The sequence below is a fragment of the Chiloscyllium punctatum genome, chromosome 11, assembly GCF_047496795.1.
Source record: "Chiloscyllium punctatum isolate Juve2018m chromosome 11, sChiPun1.3, whole genome shotgun sequence".
NCBI classification, from domain to species: domain Eukaryota; kingdom Metazoa; phylum Chordata; class Chondrichthyes; order Orectolobiformes; family Hemiscylliidae; genus Chiloscyllium; species Chiloscyllium punctatum.
Window position 1 is genome coordinate 12,389,359 of NC_092749.1, and position 16,281 is coordinate 12,405,639.

At 44.9% G+C, this 16,281-nt stretch overlaps 1 protein-coding gene and 1 non-coding gene across 3 annotated transcripts in view; one reads left to right on the top strand and one right to left on the bottom strand.

Annotated features, from left to right (window-relative positions):
- The window catches only part of aig1 (androgen-induced 1 (H. sapiens)), a 171,492-nt gene that overhangs the window by 21,141 nt on the left and 134,070 nt on the right, over positions 1 to 16,281 (bottom strand). For both annotated transcript variants that reach the window (XM_072580300.1, XM_072580299.1), the window contains one exon: positions 15,563 to 15,726. In XM_072580300.1, coding sequence (XP_072436401.1) covers positions 15,563 to 15,726 — 164 coding nt within the window. The remainder of the gene's footprint in view (positions 1 to 15,562; positions 15,727 to 16,281) is intronic.
- On the top strand, positions 1,106 to 1,178 carry trnam-cau (transfer RNA methionine (anticodon CAU)). Its single transcript has one exon. It is a non-coding gene; the product is annotated as a tRNA-Met (tRNA).

Below are 16,281 nucleotides of genomic sequence, written 5' to 3' on the forward strand. Positions count from 1 at the left end.
TCCCCTCTCACCCTAAACCTATGCCCTCTAGTTCTGGACTCCCCGACCCCAGGGAAAAGACTTTGTCTATTTACCCTATCCATGCCCCTTATAACTTTATAAACCTCTATAAAGTCACCCCTCAGCCTCCGATGCTCCAGTGAAAACAGCCCCCAGCCTGTTCAGCCCCTCCCTATAGCTCAAATCCTCCAACCCTGGCAACATCCTTGTAAATCTTTTCTGAACCCTTTCAAGTTTCACAACATCTTTCCGATAGGAAGGAGACCAGAATTGCACGCAATATTCCAACAGTGGGCTAACCAATGTCCTGTACAGCCACAACATGACCTCCCAACTCCTGTACTCAATACTCTAACCAATAAAGGAAAGCATACCAAACACCTTCTTCACTATCCTATCTACCTGCGACTCCACTTTCAAGGAGCTATGAACCTGCACTCCAAGGTCTCTTTGTTCAGCAACACTCCCTGGGACCTTACCATTAAGTGTATAAGTTCTGCTAAGATTTGCTTTCCAAAAATGCAGCATCTCACATTTATCTGAATTAAACTCCATCTGCCACTTCTCAGCCCATTGGCCCATCTGGTCAAGATACTGTTGTAATCTGAGGTAACCCTCTTCGCTGTCCACTACACCTCTAATTTTGATGTAATCTGCAAACTTACTAACTGTACCTGTTATGCTTGCATCCAAGTCATTTATGTAAATGACAAAAAGTAGAGGGCCCAGCACCGATCCTTGTGGCACTCCACTGGTCACAGGCCTCCAGTCTGAAAAACAACCCTCCACCACCACCCTCTGTCTTCTACCTTTGAGCCAGTTCTGTATCCAAATGGCTAGTTCTCCCTGTATTCCGTGAGATCTAACCTTGCTAATCAGTCTCCCATGGGGAATCCTATCGAACTCCTTACTGAAGTCCATATAGATCACATCGACCACTCTGCCCTCATCAATCCTCTTTGTTACTTCCTCAAAAAACTCAATCAAGTTTGTGAGACATGATTTCCCACGCACAAAACCATGTTGACTATCCCTAATCAGTCCTTGCCTTTCCAAATACATGTACATCCTGTCCCTCAGGATTCCCTCCAACAACTGTCGGCTGGCCTTCTTAGCGCAGTAGGCAGTGCGTCAGTCTCATAACCTGAAGGTCCTGAGTTCAATCCTCAGAGAAGGCAAGACTGTGGCCTTTGTCACCTTACGCGTTTTCTTCCACCATAGAACACACCAGATGGCCTCCTTCTTTAGAGACCGCAATTTCCCTTCCGATGTGGTTAAAGATTCCCTCCAACGCATCCCGCACCTCCGCCCTCAGACCCCACCCCTCCAACTGTAACAAGGACAGAACGCCCCTGGTGCTCACCTTCCACCCTACAAACCTTCGCATAAACCAAATCATCCGCCGACATTTCTGCCACCTCCAAAAAGACCCCACCACCAGGGATATATTTCCCTCCCCACCCCTTTCCGCCTTCCGCAAAGACCATTCCCTCCGTGACTACCTGGTCAGGTCCAAGCCGCCCTACAACCCACCCTCCCATCCTGGCACTTTCCCCTGCCACCGCAGGAACTGTAAAACCTGTGCCCACACCTCCTCCCTCACCTCTATCCGAGGCCCTAAAGGAGCCTTCCACATCCATCAAAGTTTTACCTGCACATCCACTAATATCATTTATTGTATCCGTTGCTCCCGATGTGGTCTCCTCTACATTGGGGAGACTGGGCGCCTCCTAGCAGAGCGCTTTATGGAACATCTCCGAGACACCTGCACCAATCAACCAAACCACCCCGTGGCCCAACATTTCAACTCCCCCTCCCACTCTGCCGAGGACATGGAGGTCGTGGGCCTCCTTCACCGCCGCTCCCTCACCACCAGACGCCTGGAGGAAGAACGCCTCATCTTCCGCCTCGGAACCCTTCAACCCCAGGGCATCAATGTGGACTTCAACAGCTTCCTCATTTTCCCCTTCCCCCACCTCATCCTAGTTTCAAACTTCCAGCTCAGCACTGTCTCCTTGACTTGTCTGGACTTGTCCGACCTGCCTATCTCCTTTTCCACCTATCCACTCCACCCTCTCCTCCTTGATCTATCACCTTCATCTCCTCCCCCACTCACCCATTGTACTCTATGCTACTCTCTCCCCACCCCCACCCTCCTCTAGCTTATCTCTCCATGCTTCAGGCTCACTGCCTTTATTCCTGATGAAGGGCTTTTGCCCGAAACATCGATTTTGCTGCTCCTTGGATGCTGCCTGAACTGCTGTGCTCTTCCAGCACCACTAATCCAGTATTTGGTTTTCAGCATCTGCAGTTATTGTTTTTACACCATTACCAAGGTCAGGCTCACTGATCTATAGTTCCCTGGCTTGTCTTTATCGCCCTTCTTAAACGGTGGCACCACATTATCCAACCTCCAGTCTTCCGGCACCTCACCTTTGACTATCAATGATATAAATCTCTCAGCAAGAGGCCCAGCAATCACTCCCCTAGCTTCCCTCAGAGTTCTAGGGTATACCTGATCAGATCCTGAGGATTTATCCACCTTTATGCGTTTCAAGACATCTAACACTTCCTGCTCTGTAATTTGGACATTTTGCAAGGTGTCGCCATCTATTTCCCTACAGTCTATATTTTCCATATCCTTTTTCACAGTAAATACTGATGCAAAATACTCATTTAGTAACCCCCCGATTTTCTGTGGCTCCATACAAAGGCCGCCTTGCTGATCTTTGTGTCTCCCTATTCTCTCCCTAGTTACCCTTTTGTCCTTAATGTATTTGTAAAAACTCTTTGGATTCTCCTTAATTCTATTTGCCAAAGCTATCTCATGTCCCCTTTCTGCCCTCCTGATTTCCCTCTTCAGTATACTCCTACTGCCTTTATACTCTTCTAAGGATTCACTCGATCTAGGTGATTGAGTTACTTTTTGAAATAAACAAAAACAGAAATTGCTGGAGAAACTCAGCAGCTCTGGCAATGTCTGTGGAGAGAGAAACAGAGTTAATGTTTCGGGTGCTATAATCCACACAATTTCTGTTTTTATTTGTTTCAGGTCACCAGTATCCACAATTCCTTGGTCTGTTTAAGTATCTTTTGAAGACAGTACACATTACAATGCATGATGCTTACCTACAGTAACAAGAGCATGAGGACATCCAGGTCTCATTGAACATACCTCTCTCACAATTTACAGCCTATCTGATCATAATCTGCCTTCTTATTTTTGGGACCAAAGTGGATAATCCACATTATATTGCTTCACCATGTATTTGTCCATTCACTCAACCTATCTGAAGCACAATGCAACCTCTCTGCATCCTCCTCACAGCTCACCCTCCCATCCAGTTTCATGTTGTCTTCAACCTTTGAGATATTACATTTAGTTCCCTCATCTAAATCATTAACAAATATTGTAAATAGCTGGGATACTTGTACTGATCCCTGCCGTACCCCACTAGTCACTGCCATTCACAAAAAGACCCATTCATTCCCACTCTTGGGGGGTGGCCTGGTGGCTCTGTGTTTAGCACTGCTGCCTCACGGTGCCAGAGACCTGGGTTCGATTCCCACCATCGGGCAGCTGTCTGCGTGGAGTTTGCACATTCTCCCTGTGTCTGTGTGGGTTTGCTCCGGTTTCCTCCCACAGTCCAAAGATGTGCACATCAGGTGAATTGGCCATGTTAAATTGCCTATAGTGTTAGGTACATTAGTTTGCGATAAATATAGGGTAAAGGAGTGGGTTACTCTTTGGAGGGTCGGTGTGGACTTGTTGGGCCGAAGGGCCTGTTTCCATGCTGTAGGGAATCGAATTGAATCTAATCTTTCTTCTCTGTCTGCAAACCAATTTTCCTATCCCTCTCAATACATTTATCCCAATCCCACATGCTTTAATTTTACACATTAATCTCTTATGTGGGTCTTTGTCAAAAATCCTCTGAAAATCCAACTAAACCACACCCACTACCCACACCCCATGGTAAACACTACTGGTTACATTCTTGAAGAATTTGTAGATTTGTCAAGCATGATTTCTCTTTGGCGAATCCATGGTGACAGTGCCTGATTCTATTGCTGTTTTCTAAGTGCTGTGCTGTAAAATTCAGGATAATGGATTCAAGCACCTTCCCCACTACTAGCATCAGACTCTCTGGTCTATAATTCCCTGTTTACTCTCTCCGTCCCTTTCTAAGTAATGCGGTTACATTAGGTATTCTTTCAATTTGTAGGAACTGTTCCAAAGTCTAAAGAACCTTGGAGGATGACCATCAATACATCCATTGTTTCTGGGGCAACCTCCTAAAGTACACAGGTGCAGCAGGTAGTAAGAAGGCAAGCAGTATGTTGACCTTCATCGTGAGAGGATTTGAGTATAGGAACAGGGATATCTTGCTGCAGTTTTACAGGGCCTTGGTGAGGTCACACCTGGAATATTGTGTGCAGTTTTGGTTCCCGTAGCTGAGGAAGGATGTTCTTATTTCAGAGGAAGTGAGGCGAAGGTTTATCAAACTGATCCTGGGCTCACAGGTGATGTATGAGGAGAGAGTAGGATTGGATTCACTGGAGTTTACTTAAAAATGACACAACACCAGGTTATTGTCCAACAGGTTTAATTGGAAGCACTAGCTTTCAGAGCGCTGCTCCTTTATCAGGTAGTTGTGGAGCAAGATCATAAGACACAGAATTTATAGCAAAAGATCACAGTGTCATGCAACTGAAATGATATATTGAACAAACCTAGACTGCTATTACGTTTTTCACCTTTTAGAATGAATTGCAGGTTTCGATTCAATAGAATGTAAATCTCAGAACTACTTTTAAGTAACATTCTCAAGATAACATTTTATTAAAAAAAAAGGTGACGTCTCAACTCAGACAATGCACTATTGGTGTAAGGTTAGTGTCTGTCTGTATCCCAATCTTGAATCAGACTGGTTCTATTTCCAAAGTAGGAATTTATAAAATATTCATGGATTAACTGCCTGCAGATTGTGCGCTTTTGAGCAAAATAGAATGTACCTGCAAATATAATTCTGCAAATGCAAATTCACCCCGTGGACTTATGTGTGTATGTGTATGCATGAGATAGAGAGAGAGAGAGAGATAGAGTGAATGTGTGCATGTGTGCGTGCATTTGAGTGTGAGTGCACGTGGGAGAGTGTGTGTTTGCAATTGTGCAGTGTGTGTGTGTGTGTGAGATGAGGTATAAGCCTGTGAGAGGGTGTGTGTGTAGGTGTGAATGTGGTGGTTGTACGTTTCTGTGTCTGAGAGAGAGTGCATGTATGTGTGCGAGAGTGTATAGTATAGTGAGGTCACCTGTAGTGTGACATGAACCTAAGGTCCCAGTTGAGGCCACCCCCATTGGTACTGAATTTGGCTATCAGCCTCTGCTCGGCTACTTTGCGTTGTTGTGTACCCAGAGGCCTGCCTTGGAGGACAGTTACCCGAAGGTCTGAGGTTGAATGTCCCTGACCACTGTGTGTGTGTGACTTAAAAGAAGTTCTGAGATTTACATATCAATGAACTGCTACACATTCACGCAACAACCTAGGTTTGTTCAATATGTCATCTTAGTTGCATGACACTGTGATCTTTTGCTATAAACTCTGTGTCTTACGGTCCTGCTCCACAACTACCTGATGAAGAAGCAGCACTTCAAAAACTAGTGCTTCCAAGTAAACCTGTTGGACTATAACCTGGTGTTGTGTGATTTTTAACTTTGTTCACCCCAGTCCAACACTGGCTCCTCCACATCACTGAAATTTCAAAAAATGAGGGGGATCTCATAGAGTCGCAGAGCTGGACAGCATGGAAACAGACCCCCAATCCAACTTGTCCATGTCGACCAGCGATCCTAACCTAATCTAGTTCCGTTTGCCAGCACTTGGCTCATGTCCCTCTAAACCTTTCCTATTAATATACCCTTACAGATGCTTTTTAAATGTTGTAATTGTACCAGCCTCCACCACATCCTTGGGCAGCTTGTTCCATACACGCAAGTTGTGCCTTAGGTTCCTTTTATATCTTTCCCCTCTCACTCAAAACCTATGCCCTCCAGTTCTGGGCTCCCCCACCCTGGGAAAAAGCCTTGCCTATTTATCCTATCCATGCCCCTCATGATTTTATAAACCTCTACAAGGTCATCCCTCAGCCTCCGACGCTCCAGGGAAAACAATCCCAGCCTGTTCAGCCTCTCCCAATAGCTCAAACCCTCCAATCCTGGCAACATTGTCTCATTCCAATGAGAATGGTGACTTTCCAATTCCCATTCACAAGTGGTTGGCAGTGTCATTAAAAATGCTTTCTAATAAACCCATTGATCAACTTGTACCAAGTTTTCACTTTTAAATATATCGAGGATATTTTAAAAATATTGTTTCCAAATGATTACACTTTAAAGCACAGACTGACTCACGGCAGGTTTTGTGTTTTTTTCAATCATGTGCAAATCCATCTGAGATCTAGGCCTCAGAAACTGAAGGGTAACATCCACACGGATGGGCGGCACGGTGGCACAGTGGTTAGCACTGCTGCCTCACAGCGCCGGAGACCCGGGTTCAATTCCCGCCTCAGGCGACAGACTGTGTGGGTTTCCTCCGGGTGCTCCAGTTTCCTCCCACAGTCCAAAGATGTGCAGGTCAGGTGAATTGGCCATCCTAAATTGTCCGTAGTGTAGATAAGGGGTAGACGTAGGGGTATGGGTGGGTTGCGCTTCGGCGGGGCGGTGTGGACTTGTTGGGCCGAAGGGCCTGTTTCCACACTGTAAGTAATCTAATCTAATCTAAGTAATCTAATCTAATCTAATCACACATTGAAATGGACATAGCTTTGGGCACAGTTTGTGCCACAATTACCAACCAAACCCAATGGAGAAACTCTGTAATAGAAATGAATAAAATAGATGCAGGAGTAGGCCATTTGGCCCCTCAAGGCTGCACCACCATTCAATATGATCATAGCTGATCATACAATCCCAGTATCCCATTCCCACTTTCTCTCCATACCCCTTTATCCCTTTAGCCACAAAAACCATGTCCAGCTTATTTTTTATTCATTCCTGGGATGCGGGCCTCCTTGGTTAAGTCAGCATTTATTGCCCATCCCTAATTGCCCAGAAGATGGTTAAGAGTCAACCATATTGCTGTTGCTCTGGAGTCACATGAAGCCAGACCAGGTAAGGATGGCAGTTTCCTTCCTTAAAGGACATTCATGAATCAGATGGCTGCCTCTTGATTATTTCTAATAAACTGGCCCCAACAGCTTTCTGTGGGAAAGAATTCCTCAGGTTCACAATTCTCTGAGTGAAGAAATTCTTCCTCATCTCAGTCCTGAATGGCTTACCCTTTATTCTTACACCGTGACCCCCTGTTCTGGACTTCCCCAACATCGGGAACATTCTTCCCATATCCAGCCTGTCCCGTCCAATTATTAATATTACCATACCTCAAAAGGACTATCAGATCAGCCATAATTTCATTGAATGAAAAGCCGACTTCATGAACTGAATGGCCTACTACAGTTCCCATGTTCCACGGTGTTAAAAACAGTGCCCTGTTTGAACTGTTGTAGTGCAGTTATTCATAGAGACATGAATTGAGTTCCCAGTCTGGGCTGAATGAGTCCTTCCTAATTGAACTTTTGCCTGTGAGCTATATTGAGGCAGCTGGGTTCTTGTCAGGTAACATTTAGTATATTTTATGGTGACCTCACTAACTTAAGATCCTTTCCTGCTCTGCTGTTCCAATGATGCTCAGGAAGGAATGTTTCAATTTGACATTTTACACCTTTCCCATTTTGATTCCTTTCTAGCACTGGGGGGCATAGTTTAATGAGAACCAGACAGTTCAGGGGAGATGGTAGGAAGCACTTCTACACCCAAAGGGTGGGAGAGGTTTGGAACTCTCTTCCACAAATGACAGTGGATGCTGGATCAGTTGTTAATTTTAAATCTGAGATTGATCAATTATGTTAAACAAAGGTATGAAAAGGATATTGGCCAAGGGCTGGTATATGGAGTTAGGCACAGATCATCCATCATCTCATTGAATGGCAGAACAGGCTCAAGGGGCTAAATGGCCCTCTCCAGTTCCTTTGTTCCCTGCTCTTTGGTCTTAATTTTGTTTTCCTCTAGCTTTTAAATTGGAGCTGTCCACTGTTCTGCCGTTCACTCCTCCTGTGGACACATCTTTGTTCCCCCCACTTATCCCAGTACTATTCTGTTTGCCCAGCACTACAGAGACTTCTATCATTTAGTCCCACTCAACTTCCACTTGATCACTGACCTTCCTTTATTCCATCTTCCCCTGGTTTGAAACGTATTCCAGTTTGCCAGTTCTGATGAAAAGCCACTTGTCGTTAAGTGTTGGAAACTGACTGCACTTTTCCATGGCATGCTTGGTGATGGAGTATTTGATCAGGTGGGAAGGGAACTTGCCACTTTCCTCACCACCACCCCAGTTAAATCCTTGGTAGGAAGGTTTGTGCATAGCCTTGCTACTCCACCGTTAATTGAAGCCTTTAAATTGGACAACAAGGCATATTGGTACAGCACTTTTAGCAGAGGATAAATCTCCCAAGATGTTTCACAGGGGCTTTTTTTTAATCATTCACAGGGCGAGGGCTTCACTGGGCAGGCAGCATTTATTGCCCATCCCTAACAGTTAAGAGTCAACCACATTGCTGTGGATCTAGACTCACATGTAGGCCAGACCAGGTAAGGATGGCAGTTTCCTTCCCGAAAGAGGATTAGTGACCAACAATCAACAATGGATTCATGGTCATCATTAGACTTTTAATTCCAGATATTTATTAAAATCCAATTCTTCTACCTGCTGTGGCGGGAATCAAACGCAGATCCCCAGAACACTACCTGGGTCACTGGGCTAATAGTCCAGCGATAATACCACTAGGCTATTGCTTCCCTAAGCATGAGCAAAGAACATTTGACTCATTAGGACAGATGGACAAAAACATGATCAAAATGGTTGGTTTTAGAGAGTGCCTTGATGATATAGGAAGAGTCCGATACTTAATGACAGAGTTTTAGGGGCTAGACAACAGAACACTGAGCTATGGGAAGCAAGATACTCACCAGGCCTGAATTGGGGGAGCATAGATATCTCAGAGGATTGAGAGGCTGGTGGAGACTACAAAGGTAGAGAGCAATGAGACCATGGAGGGATTTGAAAATGAGGACGATGTTTTTAAAGTTAAGAGAAAGAAAAGGGTGAAGTTCGAATGTTGAACGTGTAAGAATTCAGGCATGAGGAGAACAGAGGGCTCCACTACCTTGCATATATTAGAACAGAGCATTAACTGACATACTGAAGACTCTCATCATGAAAGGGAGGTGGAAACACGGGAACGTGGAGAAGTCTGAAAAACACAGGTGGCTCTTAACCAGGCTTTGTTGCTGTCCTTGACATAACACCAATGTGAATCCATTCAAAATAACTGTGTTAGCACTGGTGTTGAAAATAAACACCACACTAATTGGAAACTCTACACTCTTGTCTCTTACAGTTCGCACCTCTTTAAACTCAACCTCTGTAATTTGACAACTGTGAATTGTTACTTATTACGAATTAACCAATGACCTTTTTGATGCTATGATCTCATTAGTCAGGTGATTTAGCTCCAGCCAAACTGGCTGGCTGAGGTTTGTGAGGTTAATGACTGTGATTCCATGACATTGTTTGGACATTGTAATATCTGTTTTTTTTTGATGAATTGAAACAACTGTCTCCATTCTGCAATTTCACGTTGTAATCTCTTCTACCTTGTGTCAATCCATTTTGTTCTTGCTGTCAACCTTTTCTTCCATACCTAGAAATATAGAAGCAGATCAGATATATATTTCAGTGAAGTATTTTTCTATTTTTGCCTCTTATAATTTGTTTGCTTGTAAACTGTCAATACCATCAGGGCACCCTCAGCAGAATACCTGTCCTGTCCTATCATTAGGTTACATTCCCTACAGTGTGGAAACAGGCCCTTCGGCCCAACCAGTCCAGTTCTGGTTGCCCTATTATAGGAAAGATGTGGATGCTTTGGAGAGGGTTCAGAGGAGGTTTACCAGGATGCTGCCTGGAATGGAGGGCTTATTTTACGAAGAGAGGTTGACTGAGCTCGGACTTTTTTCATTGGAAAAAAGAAGGAAGAGAGGGGACCTAATTGAGGTGTACAAGATAATGAGAGGCATAGATAGAGTTGATAGCCAGAAACATTTTCCCAGGGCAGAAATTGTTAACAGGAAGGGTCATAGTTTTAAGCTGTTTGGCGGCAAGTACAGAGGGGAGGTCAGACGGGGTTCTTTACGCAGAGAGTTGTGAGAGCATGGAATGCGTTGCCAGCAGCAGTTGTGGAAGCGAGGTCATTGGGGATATTTAAGAGACTGCTGGACATGCATATGGTCACAGAAATTTGAGGGTTCGTGTATTAGGTTTACCTTACATGAGGCTCAATGGTCGGCACAAATCGTGGGCTGGAGGGCCTGTTCTGTTCGATGTTCTAAGCCGGAGCACCCGGAGGAAACCCACGCAGACAATGGGGAGAATGTGCAGACTCCACACAGACAGTCGCCCAAGGCTGGAATTGAACCTGGGACCCTGGTGCTGTGAGACAGCAGGGCTAACCACTGAGCCACCGTGCCGCCCCAGAAAGCCCATTATTGGGCTTTCTTTAATTCTTTAATTCTTTGATGGATCGTGTTCCTTCTGATCTCATGTGCATACTGCAGGCACACGGTGTGTTTCCCATCCCTAATTACCCTTGCTTGGCCCTCTCAGCCATTTCAGGGGGTAATTAAGAGTTAACCGAGTAGCTATGATCTGGACTCATGTACAGTCCAGACCGGGTAAGGACAGCAGATTTCCTTCCCTAAAGGACATTAGTGAGCCAGGAAGGTTCTTATGACTCACTGGGTGTTTCATGGCCTCGCTGATATTACATTTCAATCCCAGATTAGATTGAATTTAAATTCCACAAGTTGCCATGATAGGATTCGAACCCATGTCCTCAGGGCATTAGCTTGAGGCTCTGAATTTCTCGTCCACTCATATTACTGCTACACAAGGAGAAAGTGAGGGCTGCAGATGCTGGAGATCAGAGTCAAAAGGTCTGGTGCTGGAAAAGCACAGCAGGTCAGGCAGGATCTGAGGAGCAGGAGCGTCATCATTTCAAAAGGGCTTATGCCTGAAATGTGGACTTTCTTGCACCTTAGACGCTGCCTGACCTGCTGTGCATTTCCAGAGACATACCTTTTGACTCTTATTGTTGCACAATACTGTCTTCCTTTGTGTCGGTTGTCCCCGTTGTGAACTCCAGAGTGCTTCAGTGCACAGGGATCTGTATGTCATCATTCATTCATGAATCACAGAAAACTAATGTCCAGGTACAGCAGGTGATAAGGAAGGCAAATAGAATTTTCTTTTGCCAGAGGGATAGAGTATAAAACTAGGGAAGTGTTGCTGCAACTGTACAAGGCTTCAGTGGGACCACACCTTGTGTATTGTGTACAATGTTTTTGAGGAGGGATATAATTGAATTGGAGGCAGTTCAGAGGAGGTTCATTACATTGATTCCAGAGATAAGGGGTTTGTCTTATATCATAGAATCCCTACAGTGTGGAAACAGGCCATTTAGCCCAAGTCCACACCGACCCTCTGAAGAGTAACCCACCCAGACCCATTCCTCTCCTCTACATTTACTCCTGAATAATGCACCTAACTTACACATCCCTGAAGACTATGGGTAATTTAGTGTGGCCAGTTCAGCTAACCTGCACATCCTTGGATTGTGGGAGGAAACCGGAGCACCCAGTGGAAACCACATAGACACGGGGAGCATGTGCAAACTCCACACAGACAGTTTCCCGAGGTTGGAATCAAACCTGGGTCCCTGGCGCTGTGTGACAGCAGTCTAACCACTGAGCCACCATGCCACCCCTCTCTTTTTATGAAGAGAGATTGAACAGTTTGAGCCAGTACTCTCTGGAGTTTAGAAGGATGAGAGGAGATCTAATTGAGGTGTATAAGATGCTGAAGGAAATTGACAAAGACATGTGGAGAGAAAGACATCGAGATGGTGTTTCATTTGGGACAATTGAGAAGAGAGATCATACTTTGCAGATAATGGGTAGCAGATTTAAAACAGATGAGGTGGAATTATTTTTCTCAGAGGGTCATGAATCTGTGGAACTCACTACCACAAAGTGTGGTGGACACTGGGAAATGATTAAATTTAAGGACAAGGTAGGCAGACTTTTAATTAGCAACAGGCTGAAGGGTTATGGAAAGTGGAATTTGAGTTGAGATCAGCTATGTTTGCCTTAAATGGCGGAGCAGGTTTGAGGGCCTGAATGGACTACTCCTGCTCCTATACCCAATGTTCTTTTGTTGACAGAAGTGGGTTTGAGCCCAGCCTTTCTCTCCTACACTTGACTCCTGACTTGAAGCTGCTGGTAATTTGATAGTTAGGACATTTCTGAGTCCAAACAGTATCATCTAACAGTGGCCCTGTGCGAAGTATGCCACTTACTCGGCACAATCACTGTTAATTTTTGCATGCTCTGATATCTGCAATATGTCTGCCTCAAGCTCCTTACCATGTGAGGTAGTTTGAAGCCAAGATAGAACAAGAACTTACACTTGTTCAGTCTGGGTCTTCACCTGGAAGAATAGCCAATATCGAATTCGGAAAATTAACAGTGATATCATAGGAGGATGGTCTGACAAGGGTTCTGTATAGCTGCAACATGGTTTGTCAACTCTTGTACTCCATGACAAAAATGGAATTCACACCGTGGCAATACAGGTAACCAAGGTGATGAAGAAGGCATATGGCACGCTTGCCTTCATCAGATGGAGCATGGAGTACAAGCGTTGACAAACCATGTTGCAACTATACAGAACCCTTGTTAGGCCATGTTTGAAGCATTGTGTGCAGCTTTAATTAGCTTCCCTACAGTGTGGAAACAGGCCCTTTGGGCCAACCAGTCCACACTGACCCTCCGAAGGGTCATCCTTACCCAGACCCATTTCCCTCTGACTAATTGATCGAACACTATGGGCAATTTGGCATGGCCAATTCACCTGACCTGCACATCTTTGGACTGTGGGAGGAAACTAGAGCACTCGGAGAACGTGCAAACTCCACACAGACAGTCACCCAAGGCTGGAATCGAACCTGGGTCCCTGGTGCTGTGAGGCAGCAGTGCTAACCACTGAGCCACCGTGCCACTCACCACACTACCAGAAGGACATGGAAGTTTTGGACAGAGTGCAGAAAAGAGTCACCAGGATGTTGCCTGGTCTCCAGGGCATTGGCTATGAGGAAAGTTTAAAAAGACCGGATTTGGAGACGCTGGTGTTGGACTGGGATGTACAAAGTTAAAAATCACACAACACCAGGTTATAGTCCGACAGGTTTATTTGGAAACACTAGCATTCAGCACGCTGCTCCTTCATCAGGTGGGTATAAAGGAACAGCACTCTGAAAGCTAGTGCTTCCAAATAAACCTGTTGGACTATAACCTGGTGTTGTGTGATTTTTAACTTTAAAAAGACTGGATTGTTTTCACTGAAAAGATGGTGGCTGAGAGGAGACCTGACAGAGGTCTACACCATTATGAGAGGCATAGACAGGGTGAATAGTCAGAGGCTCTTTCCCAGGGTTGACGTTATAATTACAAGGGGGAGCAGATTCAAGGTGAGAGGGGAAAGTTTAAGGGTGATGTGCAAGGGATGTTTTTCACGCATAGAGTGGTAGGAGTCTGGAACGTACTGTCTGAAGAGGTGGTGGAAGCAGGCACATTGGTGACATTTAAGAGGCTTCTGGATGGTTCCATGAATAGGGAGAAGTGGGGGAAATATAATGAAAAGAGACAAAGGGAGGCAATAGCATAATGGCACTATCACTGGGATGTTAATTCAGAGACCCAGGTAATGTTCCTGAGACCTGGGTTTGAATCTTGCAATGGCAAATTGTGGAATTGGAATTCAATAAAAGTCTGGAAATAAGAGAGTAATGATGACCATAAGTCAATTGTCAAAAACCTATTTGTTTCACAGATATCCTTCAGGGAAGGAATCTGCCAACCTTACCTGGTCTGGCCCACATGTGACACTAGACCCAGAGCAATGTGGTTAATTCTTAACCGCTCTCTGGGCAATTAGGGATGGGAAATAAATGCTGGGCCTAACCAAGGAGGCCCACATCCTGTGAATAAATAAAAAATAAACCAAAATCCCAAATCTGTTTTCCAGATTTTTTTTCATTTTACAGAAGCTTTCATTTTAAGGAAAGGACTCAAGGAATATAGCTGAGATGGAGAAGGAAATGGAAATTTTTTAAGAAGGGGAAAGAGCAAGAAGGTGAGGGATAAATTGTGTTTAAATAATGGACTTCAATTATTTCAGGAGCACACATCAAAAGATGAGACTTTATGTCATGAAAATACTTCTGATGATTAGATTCCCCGCAGTGTGGAAACAGGCCCTTCAGCCCAACCAGTCCACACCGACCCTCCGAAGAGTAACCCATCCAGACCCATTTCCCCCTGATTAATGCACCTAACGCTACTGGTAATTTAGCACGGCCAATTCACCTAACCTGCACATCTTTGGACTGTGGGAGGAAACCCACGCAGACACGGGGGAAGAATGTGCAAACTCCACACAGACAGTCACCCGAGGCTAGAATCAAACCTGGGACCCTAGTGCTGTGAGGAAGCAGTGCTAACCACTGAGCCACCACATCACCCAGCAATGACTAGCGATATCTTTGAGCAGTTTAGGGCTATACTAATGAAGTTTAAAAGAGTGAGAGGAGATCTAATTGAGGTATATTACATGCAAAAGGAGATTGACAAAGTAATGTAGAGAGGATGTTTCCTCATGTTGGCATTCTAGAATAGCTGGGAATTTGAGTATACTTATGTTGGAGATAGACAGATTTTTAATTAGTAACGGTTTGAAGGGTTATAGAGAGTGGGCAGGAAAGTGGAGTTGAGGCAGAAATTAGATCAGCCATGATGGTATTTGATGGCAGTGCATGCTAGAGGGGCTGAATGGCCTCCTCATGCTCCTAGTTTTCATGTTTTCAAGCTCAATTATTGTATAAGGAACTGAGAATCACCTAAAAGCTAGTTGGCTAAAAGTTGGAGAGAGGTTTCCCTGGAAGTGAAATATAAATGGGTTACATTGCAGATACGTAGCTTGCAAAGAATAATTAATAATGAGTTGTGCCCATAATGAATATTCCCAGTAGCGGATGTGTCATCGATTGTCCTGCAGAGTTGCAATTTGTGAACCAGGCTTTACAGTATGTCATACAAAATCAAAAAGTGTGGCGCTGGAAAAGCACAGCTGGTCAGGCAGCATCCGAGGAGCAGGAATGAAGAGCTTATGTTTGAAACGTCGACTCTCCTGCTCCTTGGATGCTGCCTGACCGGCTGTGCTTTTCCAGCAACACACATTTTGACTCTGATCTCCTGTACCTGCAGTCCTCATTTTCTCCAATATATCATGGATACACGTTAAACTGAAACAGCAACGCCAGTACTTACATCTTGACTCGTCCCAGATGAAACTGTTTAACATCTCCCCCACCACGTATAGTACGTTGATCACAACCAACGACGCAACAAAGACAACAGCCTTGAGGATGTTAGAGAGGTGGTCAAGAAATGGATAGACCCACATTCCTGTGATGTGATGGATCCAGCAAATCCTGGGAGAAGATCAGGGAATGCAAACAGTCAAACCTTCTTGCATCTAAGATAAGCAACAGAAAACAGCTGTAACACTCTCATTTCACAAAATTAGGCCCTGCCCCTACTGCGGAGGATCATCTCCTGCCGTAAGCGAACAGCTAAACCCCTCCAGTCCAGGCAGACAAGCCATTGCAGATTCACCTTGTCCCAGGCTCTGATTAGAATACAGTCTATGACTGGTCATTGCAAGTTTAGTTGCAACATGTAGATGCTGAAGGATAGTCTTTTTTGGAACCAAAAACAGCTAATGCTGGAGATCTCAGCGGGTCAGACAGTATCCATGGGGAGAGACCAAGCTAACATTTTGAGTCTAGATGACTCGAGCTGAGGCATTCCTGGTGAAGAGCTTTTGCCCAAAACGTCGATTTTCCTGCTCTTTGGATGCTGCCTGACCTGCTGTCCTTTTCCAGCACCACTCAAATCTTGACTCTAATCTCCAGCACCTGCAGTAGCCACCTCCACCCTAAGGTACTGATGAAGAGTCATCTGGATTCGAAGCGTTGGTTTGCTTC